The sequence below is a fragment of the Eretmochelys imbricata genome, chromosome 7, assembly GCF_965152235.1.
Source record: "Eretmochelys imbricata isolate rEreImb1 chromosome 7, rEreImb1.hap1, whole genome shotgun sequence".
Lineage (NCBI taxonomy): Eukaryota > Metazoa > Chordata > Testudines > Cheloniidae > Eretmochelys > Eretmochelys imbricata.
Window position 1 is genome coordinate 57,042,949 of NC_135578.1, and position 17,514 is coordinate 57,060,462.

The window sequence follows — 17,514 nt, forward strand, 5'->3', positions numbered from 1 at the left end:
CCTGCCACTACCCCGAAGCTTTTCATTACCCGTATTAAAAATGGAAGCAAAGTAATTGTACAGATGGCTGGACCCAGGGCCGGATTAACTCTCCTGTGGGCCCGGGGCTATTAGATTTTGTGGGGCCCCTGAATACAAGTCTTTTTCCTAATTTAAAACAAAATTATCACAATTATGGCATCAAGGCTATTAATGCGATACTAAACTTGCCTTTTAATTAACATAAAGCTGTTCTGTTACATTTCAGTCTTAAAACATGTAGAATATAGTTAAGTTAATTCAAAATAGCCTATTTATCACCTTAGAACAGCTGTTATATTAGTTTCTTTCTGGGAGGCAGTTTGGGTGCAGGAGGGGCACCAGACTGGGGCAGAGCGTTGGGGTTCAGGAGAGGGTGAGGGGTGTGGGCTTTGGGAGGGAGTTTGGTGCAGGAGGGGATTCTGACCTTGGGCAGGGGATTGAGGTGCAGGAGGGGGTGCTAGCTGCAGGCTCCGGCTGGGAGGCGCTTACCACAGGCGTCTCCCAGCCGTCGGCACAGTGGGGCTCAGACAGGCCGCCTGCCTGCATGCCGTGGCCCCATGCTGCTCCCAGAAGCGGCCGGCTGCTGGCACATCTCTGCATGCCCCTGGAGGGAGAGGGACAGCGTGTCTCCATGTGCTGCCTGTGCCCGAAAGCGCCACCCCTGCAGCTCCCATTGGCTGGCTTCTGGCCAATGGGAGCTGCAGGGATGGTGCTGGGGGCGAGGGCAGCATGCAGAGCCACCTCCCTCCCGCCCCCCGCCAGGGGCTGCAGAAACGTGCCAGTAGCCGGCTACTTCCAGGAGCAGCATGGGGCCACGGCATGCAGGCAGCCTTCCTGGGCTCTGCAGTGCTGGGTCCCCCCTTAGCCCGGGGCCCTGCGCTGAAGCCCCTAAAGCCTGTTAATCCGGACATGGCTGGACCACACCTAGATTATCTTCATTCTCTGCCCCCATCCCCCATCCTCAGAATTTAGCGGGTCCCACTTCTTTTTTCATTGTTTTCCAATTATTATTATGGCCAAAAAAACCTTTTACTATTAGTTTTAATTCCCTTTGCAAGGTCCAACTCTGCTTAGCCTTCGGCAGTTCTCACTTTATCCCTACACTTTCTGACCTCCAAGAGGTAGCTTTCCTTGCTGATCCATCCTATCTTCCATTGCTTGTCGGCTTTCTGCTTTCTCTTAATCACCTGTTTGAGATGCTTCCTCATCCAGCTTGTTCTGGAGCCCTTTCCTACAAATTTTTTCCCCTTGGTTGGGTTGCAGGCTTCAGATAGTTTTTGTAACATTGACTTAAAGTAACTCCAAGCCTTCTCCACATTCAAATCCTTGAGTTCTTCAGTCCAATCCACTTCCCTAACTAATTGTCTTATGTTTTTAAAGTTAGCTCCTTTGAAATCAAGGGCCCTAGTTGCAGATCAATTTCTGTTTTTCCATCCCTTTAGTTTAAACTGAATTAGCTCATGATCACTAGAACCAAGGTTTTCCCCTACAACCAGTTGTTCCATGAGGTCCTCACTACCCCCCAATACCAAATCGAAATTGGCATCATGTTTTGTTCGTTCAGTGACTATTTGGTGAATGAATCTGCACCTCCCAGCTTGGTCCCAGACCTGGAATATGTATCACAAAAGTACATAAATATGTAAATATATAGAAGTGTTTAGGTGAGTTGGAAAATTAATGAGGAGCAACTTTATTAACACTGTGCTTAGTTTAACTTGCATGAATGAGCAGGAGAGGGAGAACTCTAGTTCGGTCCAATGCTACAGAAACTCTGCCTATCAAAGTAGGATATTGAGCCAAAAGCATTACATCATCACAATTTATTCTCATTGGCTGGTACACTGTTACCAACTCTTTGTCAATAAAGAAGCCTTAGAGCTGCCTAAAGAAGTTTCCATAGTTGTCAACCAAACCACAAATGAACTGAAAACATAGCCAGGTTCTGTTCCAACCTGAGCCCTTCTGAAAACACTACATGATTATTGTACATGGCTTTTTGAGTCAATTGTATGGTTATTTTTTGATACTACACATAATTTTGTTAAATCCAAGTTACATAAAAAAACTAGTAATTGGTCTGTCTGAAGACAATGAGTTCATTTCTGTCACTGTGTAAATGAGTTCAGAATCAAAGACAATCAAATTAATGCACAGGTCTAAGGTATTGAGGTGACTTTTCACTATCTTTATCGAGGAAGAACACAAAGTTTGTATGATTTTGGTGCATTTGACATGAAGCTCGACTTGGGAGTTATATCAATATGTTTGGGGTCAATGACAGGTTTCAAGGTAAAGTTCTGCAAAATCGTTGTCAGTAGCAAAAAGAGCTCCATCCGAGCCAGACCCTCTCCCACGCAAATCCGCTTCCCTGCAATGAAAAAGGAATTTTGAGTTGATGCTGGAGATCTTTCTTTGTAGCACATATTAAATATGGTTATTAAGGAAGCAAAACCTCAGGATTAAACTTAGATGCACAGAGTGATTCAGGGCAAGTGCATGGAGGATAATGGTTGTCTCTCAGAGTTCAGTAAGGTATGAAAGTGTACGTGGGTTTAAGAAGCTGCTCACAGATAATCTGAGGAATTGAGTTCCTTATATTGCCATTTTAAAGGCAGTTGGGGGTGAAGGGTGGGAAGATGTGGGGTTTGAGGAATAGATTATCCACTTTCCAAATGAGCTAAACAGTTTTCTGGGGGAGTGACATGGTGGTGACTGAGTAGAAGGAGAGAAGTAACAAGTAGAGAGGTGTGGGTGTCCTGAATAGCAGGGTGGAGGAAGAAGGCTGAAAGGCACTGTTAACAGAGTGGCAGGGAGGCTCAGTAGCTTAGATTCAAGTAGAGAAGTTAAGTAGCCCCTTGATGACATCAAGAAGGCTGAGGTATTTAATGCACCTTCTGCTTCTGTCTTCACTGGAAAGGTGAATGGTGACCACATACTCAACACAATTAATATTAACAACAAGGGGAAAGAAACACACTCCAAAATAAGGAGAGAACAGGTTAAAGAATTTTTAGATAAGTTGGACATATTCAAGTCAGCAGGGGCCAATGAATTTTAGGAACTAGCTGAAGCAATCTCAGAATGGTTAGCAATTATCTTTGAGAGCTCATGGAGGATGGTTTAGGTCCCAGAAGTCTGGAAATGGAAAAACATAGTACCTAGCTTTAACAAGGGGAACAAAGAGGACCTGGGGAATTGTCGACCAGTCAGTCTGGAAAGATACTGGAACAAATTATTAAACAATCAATTGGTAAGTACCTAGAAGATAATAGGGTTATGAGGAATAGCCAGCATGGATTTGTCAAGAGTAAATCATGCCAAACCATCCTGATTTCCTCCTTTAACAGGATTACTGGCCTAGAAAACAGAGGGGGAACAGTAGATGTGATATATTTTGGTTTTAATAAGACTTTTGGCACAGACCCGCATGACATTCTCATAAGCGAGCATGGGAAATGTGGTCTAGATAAATTACTGGTTCAGAACTGGTTGAAAAAACCATACTCAGAGAGTAGCTATCAATGATTTGCTTTCATACTGTGAGGGTGTATAAAATGGGGTCCTGGAAGGGCCTTTCTTGTGTCCAGTACTAATCAATATTTTCATTAATAACTTGGATGATGGATTGGAGAATATGCTTATAATATATGGACATTTATAATGCACAACTATAAAATGGGGAATAGCTGGCTAAGCAGTAGTACTGCTGAAAAGCATCCAGGGGAGTTACAGTGGATCACAAATTGCATATAAGTCAACCATGGGATGCAGTTGCAAAAAAGGCTAATAACATTCTGGTGTGTATTATCAGGAGTGTCATGTATAAGACAGGGAGGTAATTATCCCACTCTGCTCAGCACTGGTGAGGTCTCAGCTGAAGTACCCTGTCCAGTTCTGGGCACCATGCTTTAGGAAAGATGTGGATAAATTAGAGAGAGTCCTGAAGAGAGCAACAAAAATGATCAAAGGTTTAGAAAACCTGACCGCTGAGGAAACTAACAAAACTGGGCATGTTTAGTCTTGAGAAAGACAATTGATGGGGGACCCGATAATAGTTTTCAAATATGTGAAGGGCTGTCATAAAGAGGACAGGAATCAATTGTTCTCCTTGTCCACTGAAGGTACGACAAGAAGTAATGGGCTTAATCTGCAGCATGGGAGATTTAGTTTAGAAATTAGGAAAACTTTTTTAACTATACAGGGAGGTTGTGGAATCCCCATCACTGGAGGGTTTTAAGAACAGGTTGGACAAACATCTGTCACAGATGGTCTAGATTTATGTGGTCCTGCATCAGCTCAGGGGGCTGGACTTGATGACCTGTCAAGGTCCCTTCCAACCCTGCATTTCTAGGATATCTCTCCAGATGATTATGCAGTTGGCTTTGTCTTACCATACATTTGGTACTCTATTCAGTTTTAGTGTTGTCTGGCCATTATATCAGGGATTAATTTATTCCAGACAGACACCACACAAGCTAGACATGATGTTGCCAGGCAGAGTGAAGAGAAGGAAGGGAGTGCGTAGTTAGTAAAAAAATTGACTTCAGACAACGAGCAGGAAGTGACACTCTTTAAAGACTGACAAATTTATTTGAGCATAAGCTTTCATGAGCTACAACCTCACTTCATCGGATGCATCCAATGAAGTGAGCTGTAGCTCACGAAAGCTTATGCTCAAATAAATTTGTCAGTCTCTAAAGGTGCCACAAGTACTCCTTTTCTTTTTGCGGATACAGACTAACACGGCTGCTACTCTAAAACCTGTCTTTAAAGACTGATAGATGCTTTGCTAGCGTGAGAGACTCTGCTTCATAGGCCACCTGAAAACACTATGCACTAAACAGTCTGAGAGCCACTAGGAAGTTCAAGGCAAAGCCAGAAGACAGTCTGGGATCTGAAATAAAAATGGCTTAATTTACCTGCAGAAAAAGGCATGAAGAAGTCACTCTTCTTAAAGGCACCATTTTCGTCCAAGAAATGTCCTGGGTTAAATTGCTCTGGGTTTGGAAATTCCCTGCTGTCATACAGAACTGACTTCAGTGAAGGAAATATCGTGGTGCCCTGAATTAGCAAATGCAGAAGAAAAGAGTTAAAGTGGATACTGTCCAAAAGAGAGAAGCCTCCAGAATTCACTGAGGTGGACTGTGGGATCAGTCTTTGTTTTTCTTCATTTCCTTGCATCCCCTGAATGTCATGCTTTCAACCAGAAACAGAAATATTAAAATTTCACGAGCACAGCTAATTCCACTGAACTGCAGTCCAGCCTTTGTACTACTCATTGGCAGAGCTAGGATACACTGAGTGACTTTAGGCAAGTCACTTTTGGTGTCAGAGCCCTTGTTGCTCCCCTCTGTAAAATGGGGATAGCAATACTACTTCCTCTTGGTAAAGTGCTTTGAGATACAGGAGATAAGTATTATTATTCAGCATATCAGACCCAGCAAAATACCCCTGCCAGTCAGAGAGAAGCTACATCAAAGACATTTTTTGGGGAGGTTCTATGGCCTGTGTTATACAGGTCAGAATAGATTATCACAATTGTCCTCCTGGCCTTTTATCTTTGTCCATTAGTATCTTTGGAGGATGTTAAGCAGAAGCTACTGAAGTTAGATATTTTGAAATCAGCAGGTCCAGGTAACTTGCACTCAAGAGTTTTAAAAGAGCTGACCAAGGAGCTTGCTGGACCATTCATGTTGATTTTCAATAAGTCTTGGAGAAGTGGGTAAGTTCCAGAAGACTGGAAGAAAGCTAATGCTGTGCCAATTTTTAAAAAGGGTCAATGGGATGAGCTGGTTAATCACTGGCATATCAGCCTGACATCGAACCCAGGCAAGATAATGGAGCTGATGTTATGGGACTAGATTAATAAAGAACTAAAGGAGGATAGTGTAATTAATGCAAGTCAACATGGGGTTATGGACAATAGACTGTCAAACTAACTTGATATCCTTTTTTGATGAGATTTCAAGGGTGGTTGATAGGGGTAGTAGTGACGACATAATACACTTAGGCTTCTATAAGGCATGACTTGGTATTGCATGATATTTTGATTAAAAACCAGAACAATATTAAATTAATATGGCACATATTAAATGGATTAAAAACTGGCTAACTGATAGATCTCAAAATTTAATTGTAAATAGGAAATTGTCACTGAGCGGGTCTGTTTTCAGTGGGGTCCTGCAGGGACTGGTTCTTGGCCCTATTGTATTTCACATTTTTAACAATGACATGGAAGAAAACAGAAAACCACCACTGATAAAGTTTTCAGAGGACACAAAACTTGGGGGAGTGGCAAATACTGAAGAGGACAGGTCACTGATTCAGAGCAATCTAGCTTGCTTGGTAGAATGGGCGCAAGTAAACAATATGTATTTTAATACAATTAAATGTAAATGTACATCTCTGGGAACAAAGAAGATGGGCCATACTTACAGTACGCGGCTTCTAGCCTAGTAAAATAATCACTTTTCAAAAGATGTGGGCGTTGTGGTGGATAATTAGCTGAACATGAGCTCCTAGTGTAATGCTGTGGCCAAATAAGCTAACGCTATCCTGGGATGCAAAACAGGGGAATCTTGAGTAGGAGTAGCGAGGTTATTTTACTTCTGTATTTGGCACTGGTGAGATCCCTGCCAGAATACTGTGTCCAATTCTGGTGCCCAGAGCTCAAATGATTAAAGAATTAGAAAACATGCCTTATGGTGATACGCTCAAAGAGCTCAATATATTTAGTTTAATGAAGAGAAGGTCAAGGGGTGACTTGATAATGGTCCCTAAGTATCTATAAGTGCATGGGGAACAAATATTTAATAATGGGCTCCTCAATCTAACAGAGAGATGTAACATGGTCCAGTGGCTGGAAGCTGAAGCTGGACAATTTCAGACTAGAAATAAGGTGGAAGTTTTTAACAGTTAGAGTAATTACCCATCGGAACAATTTACCAAGGGTCGTGGTGGATTCTCCATCACTGACAATTTTTTAAAATCAAGATTGGATGTTTTTCTAAAAGATCTGTTCTTGGACAAGTTCCATGGCACGTGTTATATAGGACATCAAACTAAACAATCACAATGGTCCTGTCTAGCATAAGAATCTATTAGTCTATTTAATATAAATCCAAGTCTATTTTTCATTATTTAGTAAACAAAAACCAAGAATTAACTGTGTAAGTTTGGCTCACTATTAAAAATACTTTAACCTTGAAGTATAGTTTTTGTTTTGTTTCATATTGGTATTTATTGGCTTGCATTCCGTTCCAGAAATAAGCAAAGGTTGGGAGGGCTCTCATACTTTTTAAACTTTCCTATGTTGTTTTGTTTGTGAACTAACTGTACCAAGAAATTTCCCCAGAAACAAAATCCCTTCAGCCTCAAAAGAAGAAAATGGTTCTGCATATTAGCTAAATGCCACAGCTAGGATCTGGAAATCCTGTCCTGGAAGAAAAGTCCGGCCTGCAGATTGCAAACTGCTGTTCTGCTTCATGCAGAGGCTTGGAGGGATTCAATAATTGGTAAAAGAGAAAAAAAACAAACAACACCACACAAAATCTAGTTGAAGCATTTCTATTGTGAATAATTAAAAATTAAAAGGTGAAAAAGGTAAAAGAACCCAACCTTTCACAGACACTGACCTTGGGAATAAGGTACTGTTTGAGATGAACATCTCTAGTCACAGCACGTGGAACACCTAACGGGGCAAAAGTGAAGAACCTCTGGATTTCATGTACCACAGCATCTGTGTAGGGCATCTGGCTTCGATCCGCCATGCAGGGGCTTCGACTTTGGCCAATCACACGGTCAATCTCTTCATGAACTTTCTCTGTCATCAGATTAATGAGGCTTAACAATAATGGTAAAGGAGGATTTCCATAGATTTGCCACCATTGTATCACACTGTCTGCAATTTGGGATTATAACAAACCTGGTCAATTTGGGGTTACAGAAACTACACTGATCTGGATTGAGAGAGGAATTCAATCACAATGGCCTATTTAGCCTTTGGCCCCTTTGCTCAGACTGTCAATACGGGGACAAGTAATGCCCCTTATAATGGTGCTTTTTGAATGAGAACGTGTGCCTGCAGGGAACTGGAGTATGAAACCGTCATCCCCCACCCAACACATATTCAACCCACTTCACATAAACTAATGAACCATCACCATGTTACAATAACATGGGTCACTGCCAGGCCAGGCGCTTCTGGTGACTGAAGGGGAGATGCTCTGTATCCATTTACTGGTCATGTATTCCTCATGTACCCCTAGGACCTAACATTTTGTGTGTGCGGGGAGGGAAGACTGCTACCTTCTATTTCTGGATATTTCAGAAGAATCAGGAGTCCATATTTTAGAGTGATGCTGGTTGTCCCTGTTCCAGCGATAAATAATTCTACTGTGCTTCGTATCAAACTTTCCACATTAAATTCTGACTGGACATTCTTATGCTCCTGAAAAAAGATTTGGTGAAGATCTTTGATTACTGACGGTAAAACTGTAGGATATATTCAGATATATATTCTTCTACCCAACAGGTGACCCACCTCTGATCATTATAAAAATCCCACAAAAATGGCCCATAGCACCTGACATTACAGCTGTATTACTGTGGTGCATTGGGTCTTTTCTGTGCAATAAGGTGATTTTTTTTCTTTATATGAAGGAGGAGAGAAGAGTTTGACCATTATAATGTATATTCCTTGGGCAGAGACCATGTCTCCCCTTCGGGCCTTCTCCAAAGCCCTGTCCTCTGTTACTGCTTAACAAATTAATCCCAATGATACATATAACCCATTCTACAAGAAAGGGGAAGTGCTTCTGCCTTCACATACCTCTTCCATTTTGATGAGGAAAGCATCAATAAAGTCTTGAGGGCAGTTGGGATCCAGAGACTCTTTGTGCATCTTCACTCTCTCCAGAACAAATCTTCTGAACTCCTGAGCATTTTTAAATAACCCCTGGTGAGGACCAGGGATGTAATCCATAAAAGTCGGGAAAAAAACATACAGCTATAAAGGATGAAAGAAAAACACAGCTTGATATATCTGGACACAACAGATAATCATCGTGTTCACTCAAATGATTCAAGTACAGCAGAACAATACAATATTTCTGTGGCACCTTCTTATGAAAATGGATTCAACAGATCGTTGCGAACTCCGCTAAGTCAGGCTATCGAACATACATAAATTCCTCACAAAAACAGCAGTGACATTCAGTTATATCAGCTAAGGTACACTCCATTTTTCCCCACATAAAGCCACCCCCAGAACACACATCCTTTTACTAAAAAACAAAACAAACAAACAAAAAACACTCAAGTGTCCAATCTTAGCTCTGACCACAGATTTTCTTAAGCAGCAATAAACAATTATAGTCTTTAAAAGGAAAATATACTTTAGACTTCCTGAGGTGGCAGTAAATGGGTCAAATTCTCTCTTGTGGTGTAACTCCCTTTATTTTGACTGAGTTATGCCAACAAAGAGTTTGGCCCTTCATTGTGCAATTAGCGAGATTTTCAGGAATGGGGATGTGTCTGGTGGTTGGCTGTGAGCTGGAAGTGAAAGAAAGTTTGCTTTGGAGGTGAGAAATATGATCACATTCACTATCATGTTGCTTATGAGATAAGGCATGTGATGTGATTGGTGTGGATATCAACATTTTAACTGGCAACTTTCTTGATTTTTTACCAATAATGTTGATAGTGAATATCCTTAATCAAACTTAATTCTGAGCTAATGAAGTGTTTTGTCTGGGAATTTAAACAAGACTTAGAAACAAGTTTGAGGCTGGGTTTGGTTGTAGCTGCAGCCTAATGAAGAGAATAAGACCATTATGGGAATCTGAAATAACACTTGTTTAAGGAAAATTAATAGTTAAAGAAATAAATCTCTGTTCCCTCCCTCAATACAAACGAGGAGAATAAAATAAACCCCTGAACATACCGCTGTCCAGGGAGAGCGCTGGAGCTTGTCATTTTCTTGTACAAGACTAATTAAAGTAACAAACTTCTTATCTTCATAGTCAAACCGGTCCCCAAAGATGATGGAGCAGATGACGTTGGAGACGGCGTGAGTAAGGAAGAGGGTGGGGTCAAAGGGCTGCCCTGGAGCAAAACAAAACTAAAAAGAATCAGTTTTAATTCCGTGTCTTCACCCTTAGCATCAGAGTCCCTGGCAACACGGGGACGTTGTGGATCTCCCACCCTAGGGCGAGGTGGGGCTGACAGCAATATTCCCTGGGGAGGGTGGGTTAGGGCTGCCCCAATCCCCACTCTTACCTCTCACATGCTAAATTAAACAACCACCACTTTTTCTGCTGGCAATCAGTTTTCACTCTGCTCTGCACCATGGCACACTCTGGTCTGACCAGGGGCCACCAGCCCCTCTCTGAGTGACACCTGCCTGTCTGACTTGGGACCCATTTCACAGAAAGGATCCCAGCCCTTGGGACCAGGTGGTGGGGAAGCAGCAGTATGGACCTGACCCCGACCCTGGATCCTGGACCCCTGCCACACAGGGCCTGCCGGCTGCCTGCCCCTGACCCCATAGGGCTAGCCAGCCGCCCCGACCCTGGACCCTCGCCGCATGGCTGCTTCAGACTCCAGAGCTTGTAGGGCCAGGCGGCTTCCCCTGACCCTGCTGGGCCACCTGGGATCCCTGGACCCCCAAAACTCGTGCCGGCAGCCCAGACCCCTTCGCTGGGCAGCCAGGAACCCAGGGGACCTGGCATGTGGGCCAACCTTTAGCAGACAGCTGAGCTGGGCTGCAGCTGTGTGCTAATTGGGCCGAATGTGGCCCGTGCACCACAGGTTGAGAACTGCTACTATAGAATGAAGGTGCCAAACATGTATCAGATATCTAGCCGAGAAAAAAATGAGAAGAAGCAAACTGTCGGCCTGGGGGTCTTCTTAGCCCTGCACACTGGAACTAACCCGCTCTAATATGGCTCACTGTGTTCGTGTCTATACACTCTAGACAAATATCTTCCATTTGCTCATTGATCACAGATCAGAGGGGAGAAAAGGGGAGAAAGAAACAGCCAGAAATGGTCCTCTCTGGAAAGTTGCACACATCCTTTCCCATTACATTAACGCAGGTTATTATATGTGCAGTTAATGGCTTGAGTTACAAGATGTTTGAACCAAACAATTAATATAATGAAAAACAGAAAGACAAGAGTCTTTGACTCCTCAATTTCCAACGGACATGAAACAATCCCCACCATGTGTGTTTCTGAGTCTTTCCACTAGAAAACGGGTTTCCTCCTGGATACGCTCCTCAATGCTTTTCTTCCCCATCCCAAAATTTCTCAGATTAGTGAGGGCAAATCGGCGAAGCTGCTTCCACTGCTCCCCATTGCTGAAAACAATACCTGGAAAAGGGAAGAGAACAGGAATGAAAGGAGAGAGGGTCAGACTCAGTTTGCCGATTTGAAAAAATACCCAAACATTGATGACTCAACTTCAACTTAACCGATATTGTGCCTGTTTTCTACTAAGGAGACAACATTACTGCTACATTGCAATTACTGTTCGCAGTATTGCTGGTGCCATGTCGGACCCCGGACATGACGTAGACAAGGTAGGTGAGGTAATATCTTTTATTGGATCAACTTATGTTGGCGGAAGGACAAGCTTTTGAGCTGCACCGAGCTCTTCCTCAGGTCTGCAGCAGTTAATTGTCGTGTCCAAGCTAAAAACAAGATGGGACAGACTGCAAAAGAGGTTCACTCTTAAAGAAACACAGTTTTTATGGCCCATTACAATAGTTATAAGATACCCTGCTGACTACTAACCCTTCATTATCCCACCACTGCGGAGGTGTTAATTGGCCATTATAGGCCACTTCATTTTCAGTGGTTTCCCACAATGTGCCCAAGTTACAAGCCTTTGAAAAAAATCATATTTCACACATGCTTAATAGAGACTTCTTAGAATTTAGCAGCTAAACTCTCCAAAGGTTCAGTCTTTACTGGGCATGCACCAGCACCTCACAGATCCTGGTGCCTGTTCACATGTGAGATAACAAGCTACTGCTGCTATCAGTTATTCCATTAACTCATTAACACTAACTGTCTGTGCAGTTGCATAGGGAATCTTAATTCTAGCAATTCCTAACTTCTAGTGCTTGACTTTACAACCTCAATAACGTTCCTTTCAAGTGTTTTTTTTTTCTCTGTAATCAAGTAAATATACTGAAGGTTGTTTTCACAGTCACTGTGATTGTAATGTAAATATATTTCACTTAATGCAGAAACAAGATAAAAGACTTCCTGAAAAGGACTTCTTGGTGCTTCCATATTTATTAATTCTTTACTACTAAAGAACCTTAAAAATTGAGACACCCAAGTAAAACAATAATACAAATAATCCTTCACTGCTTATGGGCTAAAAGAAAAGGAGTACTTGTGGCACCTTAGAGACTAACCAATTTATTTGAGCATAACCTTTCGTGAGCTACAGCTCACTTCATCGGATGCATACTGTGGAAAGCGTAGAAGATCTTTTTATACACACAAAGCATGAAAAAATACCTCCCCCCACCCCACTCTCCTGCTGGTAATAGCTTATCTAAAGTGATCACTCTCCTTACAATGTGTATGATCATCAAGATGGGCCATTTCCAGCACAAATGGGCTATACCTATACTTGTGAGGACAGGGGAGGAAGAGGATAGAAATTCATGGTTTGTTCTGACCCTCTTTGCCTCTCCAGTCCTGCTTTCCTGGCTGTATTCTGGACCTTGTAAGGTAGATTGGCCTGGCCGTTACCTGTCATAAACCTGTAGTGACATGCTCGGAACCATCCATGTCAGTGAACCAGTGATGTTACCCAGTGTTTTCAGAACCCAAAACTGTGGTAACTTAACTGTTTCACTCCAGGCAGTGTCAGGAATAAATCAATGAGAACACAGCAATTCCATCTGATAAATTATTGATATAAGCGTGCTTTTATCTAAATCTATGATTTATTAGATATTAAGCACACACAGACATAAGCAATAGGTTTGGAACATCCCAGGTATAGTTACCCACAATCTGAGATGATTTTGAGTAATCACCAGTCAGACTTCCAGGGGCCCTCTTTCTGTCTGGCAGATAGGGAGTTTAGATATCAGTTCCTTTCCCAAAGAAAAGCTCCCTCAGACTGCTCCGAGGTATTTACTTTTACCTAATCTTTTATAGCTAACTTTAACAAAGCACATGAACTATAGTGACTCCTAGTGGGTCAGCATAATAATCTCTACTGGATCCTCAATTCTCCTACTTTCAACAAACTACTCATTAGCTCAAAACATTTCTGGTATTTCTAGCCATAACAACAATATGTTAGGGGCACCTAAAAACCAAGGTTGCTATTCACTCACTTTCCTCCATAACTTTCTATCCCATCCTCCCATTCTGATTAACAAACTGCAAGTGTGCAGCTGTCTGACCTTGTCTCACAAAGGCCTAAGACTATTCCTAGCTATGTGATACTTGGTTTTCAGCTGGCAGTGGCTGAACGTACATTATGGCTGACTGCTGTACTGTCAAGTTCTGGGGTACACGCATGAATGTCGAATTCTGGGGCAACAGTGGCACAATAGGGAATGGGCTCTTTCCTGAAACCAAGACTATTTATCCAATTTTTACTACTCTATGAATGAAACTCCAGCTGTTTCCCTTTTGTCTTTGCAGTTGTGTTCTCCTCTATATGCTGACATTACTTGAAATGTACCTCTTCCCTTGGAGATTCTTTCAAATATTGGCATACTTCCTCTTCCACTGAACTCGTCCCCGAGACCAATCAGAGCTTCCTTCACAATCTCATATCCATACAGCACCACAACACGTACTGAGCCAAAGTATATTGTGAAAATTGGGCCATATTTTGCACTGAGCTGTGAATGTTTAACACAAAAGACCAGTAACATATTTGAACTTAGATCCACTTAATTACAAATAAGAATGTGTGTAGATCAAATTACAAACTGATGAAAGTGCTCTCATGCCACTGAGCTAATACTAAGCAAGTTTACTACTGCTCACCGTGCAGACTTGGCCATTTCAGCCCAGATCCTCCAAGGTACAGTGTTTAGGAGCCTAACTCCATTGATTTCTATGAGAGTTAGACGCCTACATATCTTAGAGGATCTGGGACTTCCTGATCTTTCAGTGCTTCACTTTATCTTAATATATTTTTGACATTTTTTCCTATAGATGTGTTTGTGCCTTTCAAAGATAATTCTATATGTGTTATACTATTACCTCATTATAAGAGCAGACTACATTAATATGGGGCCTTTAAATGGTGATCTTGAGTGCTATGTAAAAATGACACTTCTAACACCACAGAAATGCTGCCTGCGTTTATTCAGTCATGTCAGCTGATTTTCTAATGACAGGACAGAGTTTCCCTTCGTTTTACTCTTGTCAGCCCTGCAGAGCCAAAGACAGAGAAAAGTAAGATTCTGTTTCCCGTTAACATCACCAGCAGAATTACTGTTCAATTTCCAATTGATTACACCTCTGCAAATAAATGGACAAACACATCTGTATCTCAGGGCATGATGAGAAGAGAATGAAGGTGAACAGCTGTGACTGTGGAACACTGGAATGCGTTACCTAGGGAAGGTGAACACTGTGGTGAAACACTGGAATGCGTTACCTAGGGGAGCGGTGGAATCTCCTTCCTTAGAGGTTTTTAAGGTCAGGCTTGACAAAGCCCTGGCTGGGATGATTTAACTGGGAATTGGTCCTGCTTCGAGCAGGGGGTTGGACTAGATGACCTTCAGGGGTCCCTTCCAACCCTGATATTCTATGATTCTATGACTGGTGGCAACATTTGTCCTGTACAACCCTCATTATTTGTGATGGTTTGCGAGAAGGAAAGAATCCAACCTGTCTGTCCAATCCCAGGTTGTGCTTGCTGAGCTGGCTAAAATGCCAGAACATGCAACACTACAACGTCATTTCTTCAAAGCTAATCTGCAGTTTCTGCCTTACCATCGTTTTGTGATGTAGGCAAATATCATGAGAGCAATTTTACAGATGGGGAAATTAAGGCAGAGAGAGATTAAGCATGGTGCCCAAAAGCACACCTGGAGTCTGTAGCAGAGGTAGGAACAGAACCCAAGGCACCTGACTGCCATTTCCTTACATAACACAGTAGACCCCACCCTGCTATAATTTGTACCCATCACAGGCAGCTACAGGGGGCACTCTGGATCACTTGTGAATAAGACCCCTCTAAGAAGACCAGTATATTATCCTGAACAGTTTACATCTAGCATCCACAATTGATTGTTTAGTGAAAAAAATAAGTCAGAAATTTGAGATGAGTGACATGGAATTGCCACCATGCTAGGCTTGTGCCAGGCTCTGCTTAATGTCCACCTAAAACCCAATAACTGATACCAAGAAAACACCCTTACCTCCTCCACATGTTTGGGCAAATTCTTCATATTCAGCTGCAGCGTGTTCCCTATGATGGGAAAAGCTACAGGCCCAGGAGGCAGCCTCCCGCTTCCAGACACCTTTCTCCATGCCAAAAGGAAAAGAAGCGAAGGGATACAAATCACCAGGAAAACAGCTGTTGCTTCCAGAGGTTCCATTGCAGAGTGCAGCAGTTATTCTGGATTCTGGCAGGATAAAAGAAAGGAAAAGTAGATCCTCGCTTTTTATATTGTATACAGCAAAAGTGGGTGCAAGCAATTAGCCAAAAGGAGCTGTCAATTCCTCTGAATTAACAAGATAACCTCTGGACTAACAAAGGTGACCGGAGTCGTCATACTAGGAATGAACTCCTTTGAATTTTATGAATATATCATCTCCATTTGCTCATGTGGTCACTGACCGAGCATGAAAATTAATCATAAACTGAATCTCTGTAAAACTGCCCAAACCATCCTGAAATCCTCCTTTCTCCCCACTCATGTGGTTAATGTTTCTCATCGCCTTGGTGCCAGCTGGGTCATTATACACATATAATGATCATTCCTTTTCATGCTGCTCTCTCGTATGGATCGATGAGCAGCAGACACTTAAGAAAAACACCAAGCTGAATGTTTGATAAAAATTCAAACCGAATCCTGAACCTTTTTGAATATTTCATAAAGTTTGATTAACCTTTAAAAAATGTTGTGACAGTCCTGCTCCTCTTATATTGAACCTGTACAACTCTTGGTTTCAAACTGAAACATTAAGACTCTCAGATGCAAGACTTGACATGACCCGGAAGTCAATGGAAATATTCCCATTTATTTCAGTGGGATTTGGATCAGGGTCCAGGAGAAATTAATGAAACAGGATGTGAAGGGACCAACTCCTCAGGTCAGCGTGGAGCTTAAAAGAAAACCAGTGGTTTCAAAGTTTGGAAATGCAGAACTAACATTGAGTCATAGATTTTAAGGCAGAAGAATCTAGATCCTCTAGTCTGATGTCCTGTATAGAACAGGCCATTCACCCAGTGAACAATGTTTTGAGCCCAATAACTTACGCTTGACAACCAGATCTTCCAGAAAGCAGGGGTGCTGGAACAATGTTTATAGTGGGTGGGAGGGCTGAGAACCATTGAACCAAACTGTAAATCCTGTATATAATGGAAACCACCTCAAGTCACGGGGTACTGCAGCATCCTCCGCACCCTTAGTTCCAGCACCCAGGGCCATCCTTATCCATACGCAAACTACGCAGCTGCGTGCTGCTCCAGCGGCCAGCCTGATACCCAGGCCAGCTGAGCCAGCCAGGAAAGCTGTCCCCGCTCTCGTCCTGCCCCCACTCCACCCCTTCCCCAAAGCCCCCGCCCCTGCTCCACCCCGGCCCCACCTCTTCCCACCCCTGCTCTGCCGCAGCCCCACCCCCACTCCACCCCTTCCCCTGAACTAAGTCCCAGGGGACTGCAGCAGGGGTCGGGCATGCCCTGCACTCACCAGGCGGCAGGTAGTGGAGCGACCTGACTTGCTCCGCACCGCTGGTGAGTGCTGGGGGGTGGTTCCCCTCTGCCACCCAAGGCTGGGAGCCAGGGGAGCAGAGCAGAGTGGGCTGGGGCTGGGATACTCCACTTCCCGCTGCCCCATGAGCGTGGAGTCAGGCCTGCCCTGCAATCACTGGGGGGCAGGTAGTGGAGCGACCCGGCCCCAACCCGCTCCTCCAGCTTGTGCTGGGGGGTGGTTTCTCCCCCTGCCCCCCAAGCCTGCTCCTGCCCCCCACAGACCTTGGGTGCAGCCCTCCCCCGCCCCCCCCCCACGGAGGCCTGGGGACACCCCCCCTGTGAATGCTACCTGGGGTTCTTTCAACCCAAAGCTCTTGGTAACTTTTACTCTGTGCGAGGTGGTGTCAGGAAATAAATCGGGAGCCACAGCCATCTGACCGATAGATGGCTGGCACAAACAGGACAACACAAGAGTGCTTTCACTTAAAGCTAAACTTTACTTAGTCTCAAGCACTTACACACGTCTGCAACAGGTTAGTAAAACACCCCCAAGCCTCGATAATTACCGGAGCGGAG

The 17,514-nt window shown here is 43.3% G+C and overlaps 1 protein-coding gene across 3 annotated transcripts; it reads right to left on the bottom strand.

The window, feature by feature from the left end:
- Positions 1-2,210: 2,210 nt before the first annotated feature.
- LOC144267340 (cytochrome P450 2H2-like) lies at positions 2,211-15,619 on the bottom strand. Of its 3 annotated transcripts, none has more exons than XM_077821233.1 (9): positions 15,440-15,619; positions 13,744-13,906; positions 11,247-11,396; positions 9,968-10,128; positions 8,855-9,031; positions 8,332-8,473; positions 7,659-7,846; positions 4,944-5,085; positions 2,211-2,392 (listed from the first exon to the last, which is right to left on the bottom strand). In XM_077821233.1, exons 1-9 carry the CDS (start codon positions 15,617-15,619, stop codon positions 2,211-2,213), a joined length of 1,485 nt encoding a protein of 494 aa, XP_077677359.1. The 3 variants fall into 3 exon arrangements, with proteins under 3 accessions (XP_077677359.1, XP_077677358.1, XP_077677360.1); XM_077821232.1 differs by having other exon boundaries at positions 9,956-10,128; XM_077821234.1 differs by lacking the exon at positions 8,855-9,031.
- Positions 15,620-17,514: the final 1,895 nt, after the last annotated feature.

Bases quoted from the DNA above. Each gene is read 5' to 3' on its own strand.
- LOC144267340 (XM_077821232.1), bottom strand. From the start codon at position 15,619: ATGGAACCTCTGGAAGCAACAGCTGTTTTCCTGGTGATTTGTATCCCT. The intron at 10,129-11,246 runs GTGGGGATTGTT...GTTTTGCTCCAG, and splicing joins AAGACTCAGAAACACACATG to GGCAGCCCTTTGACCCCACC. The intron at 9,032-9,955 runs GTTTATTTTATT...CATCCTTTATAG, and splicing joins GGACAGCGGTATGTTCAGGG to CTGTATGTTTTTTTCCCGAC.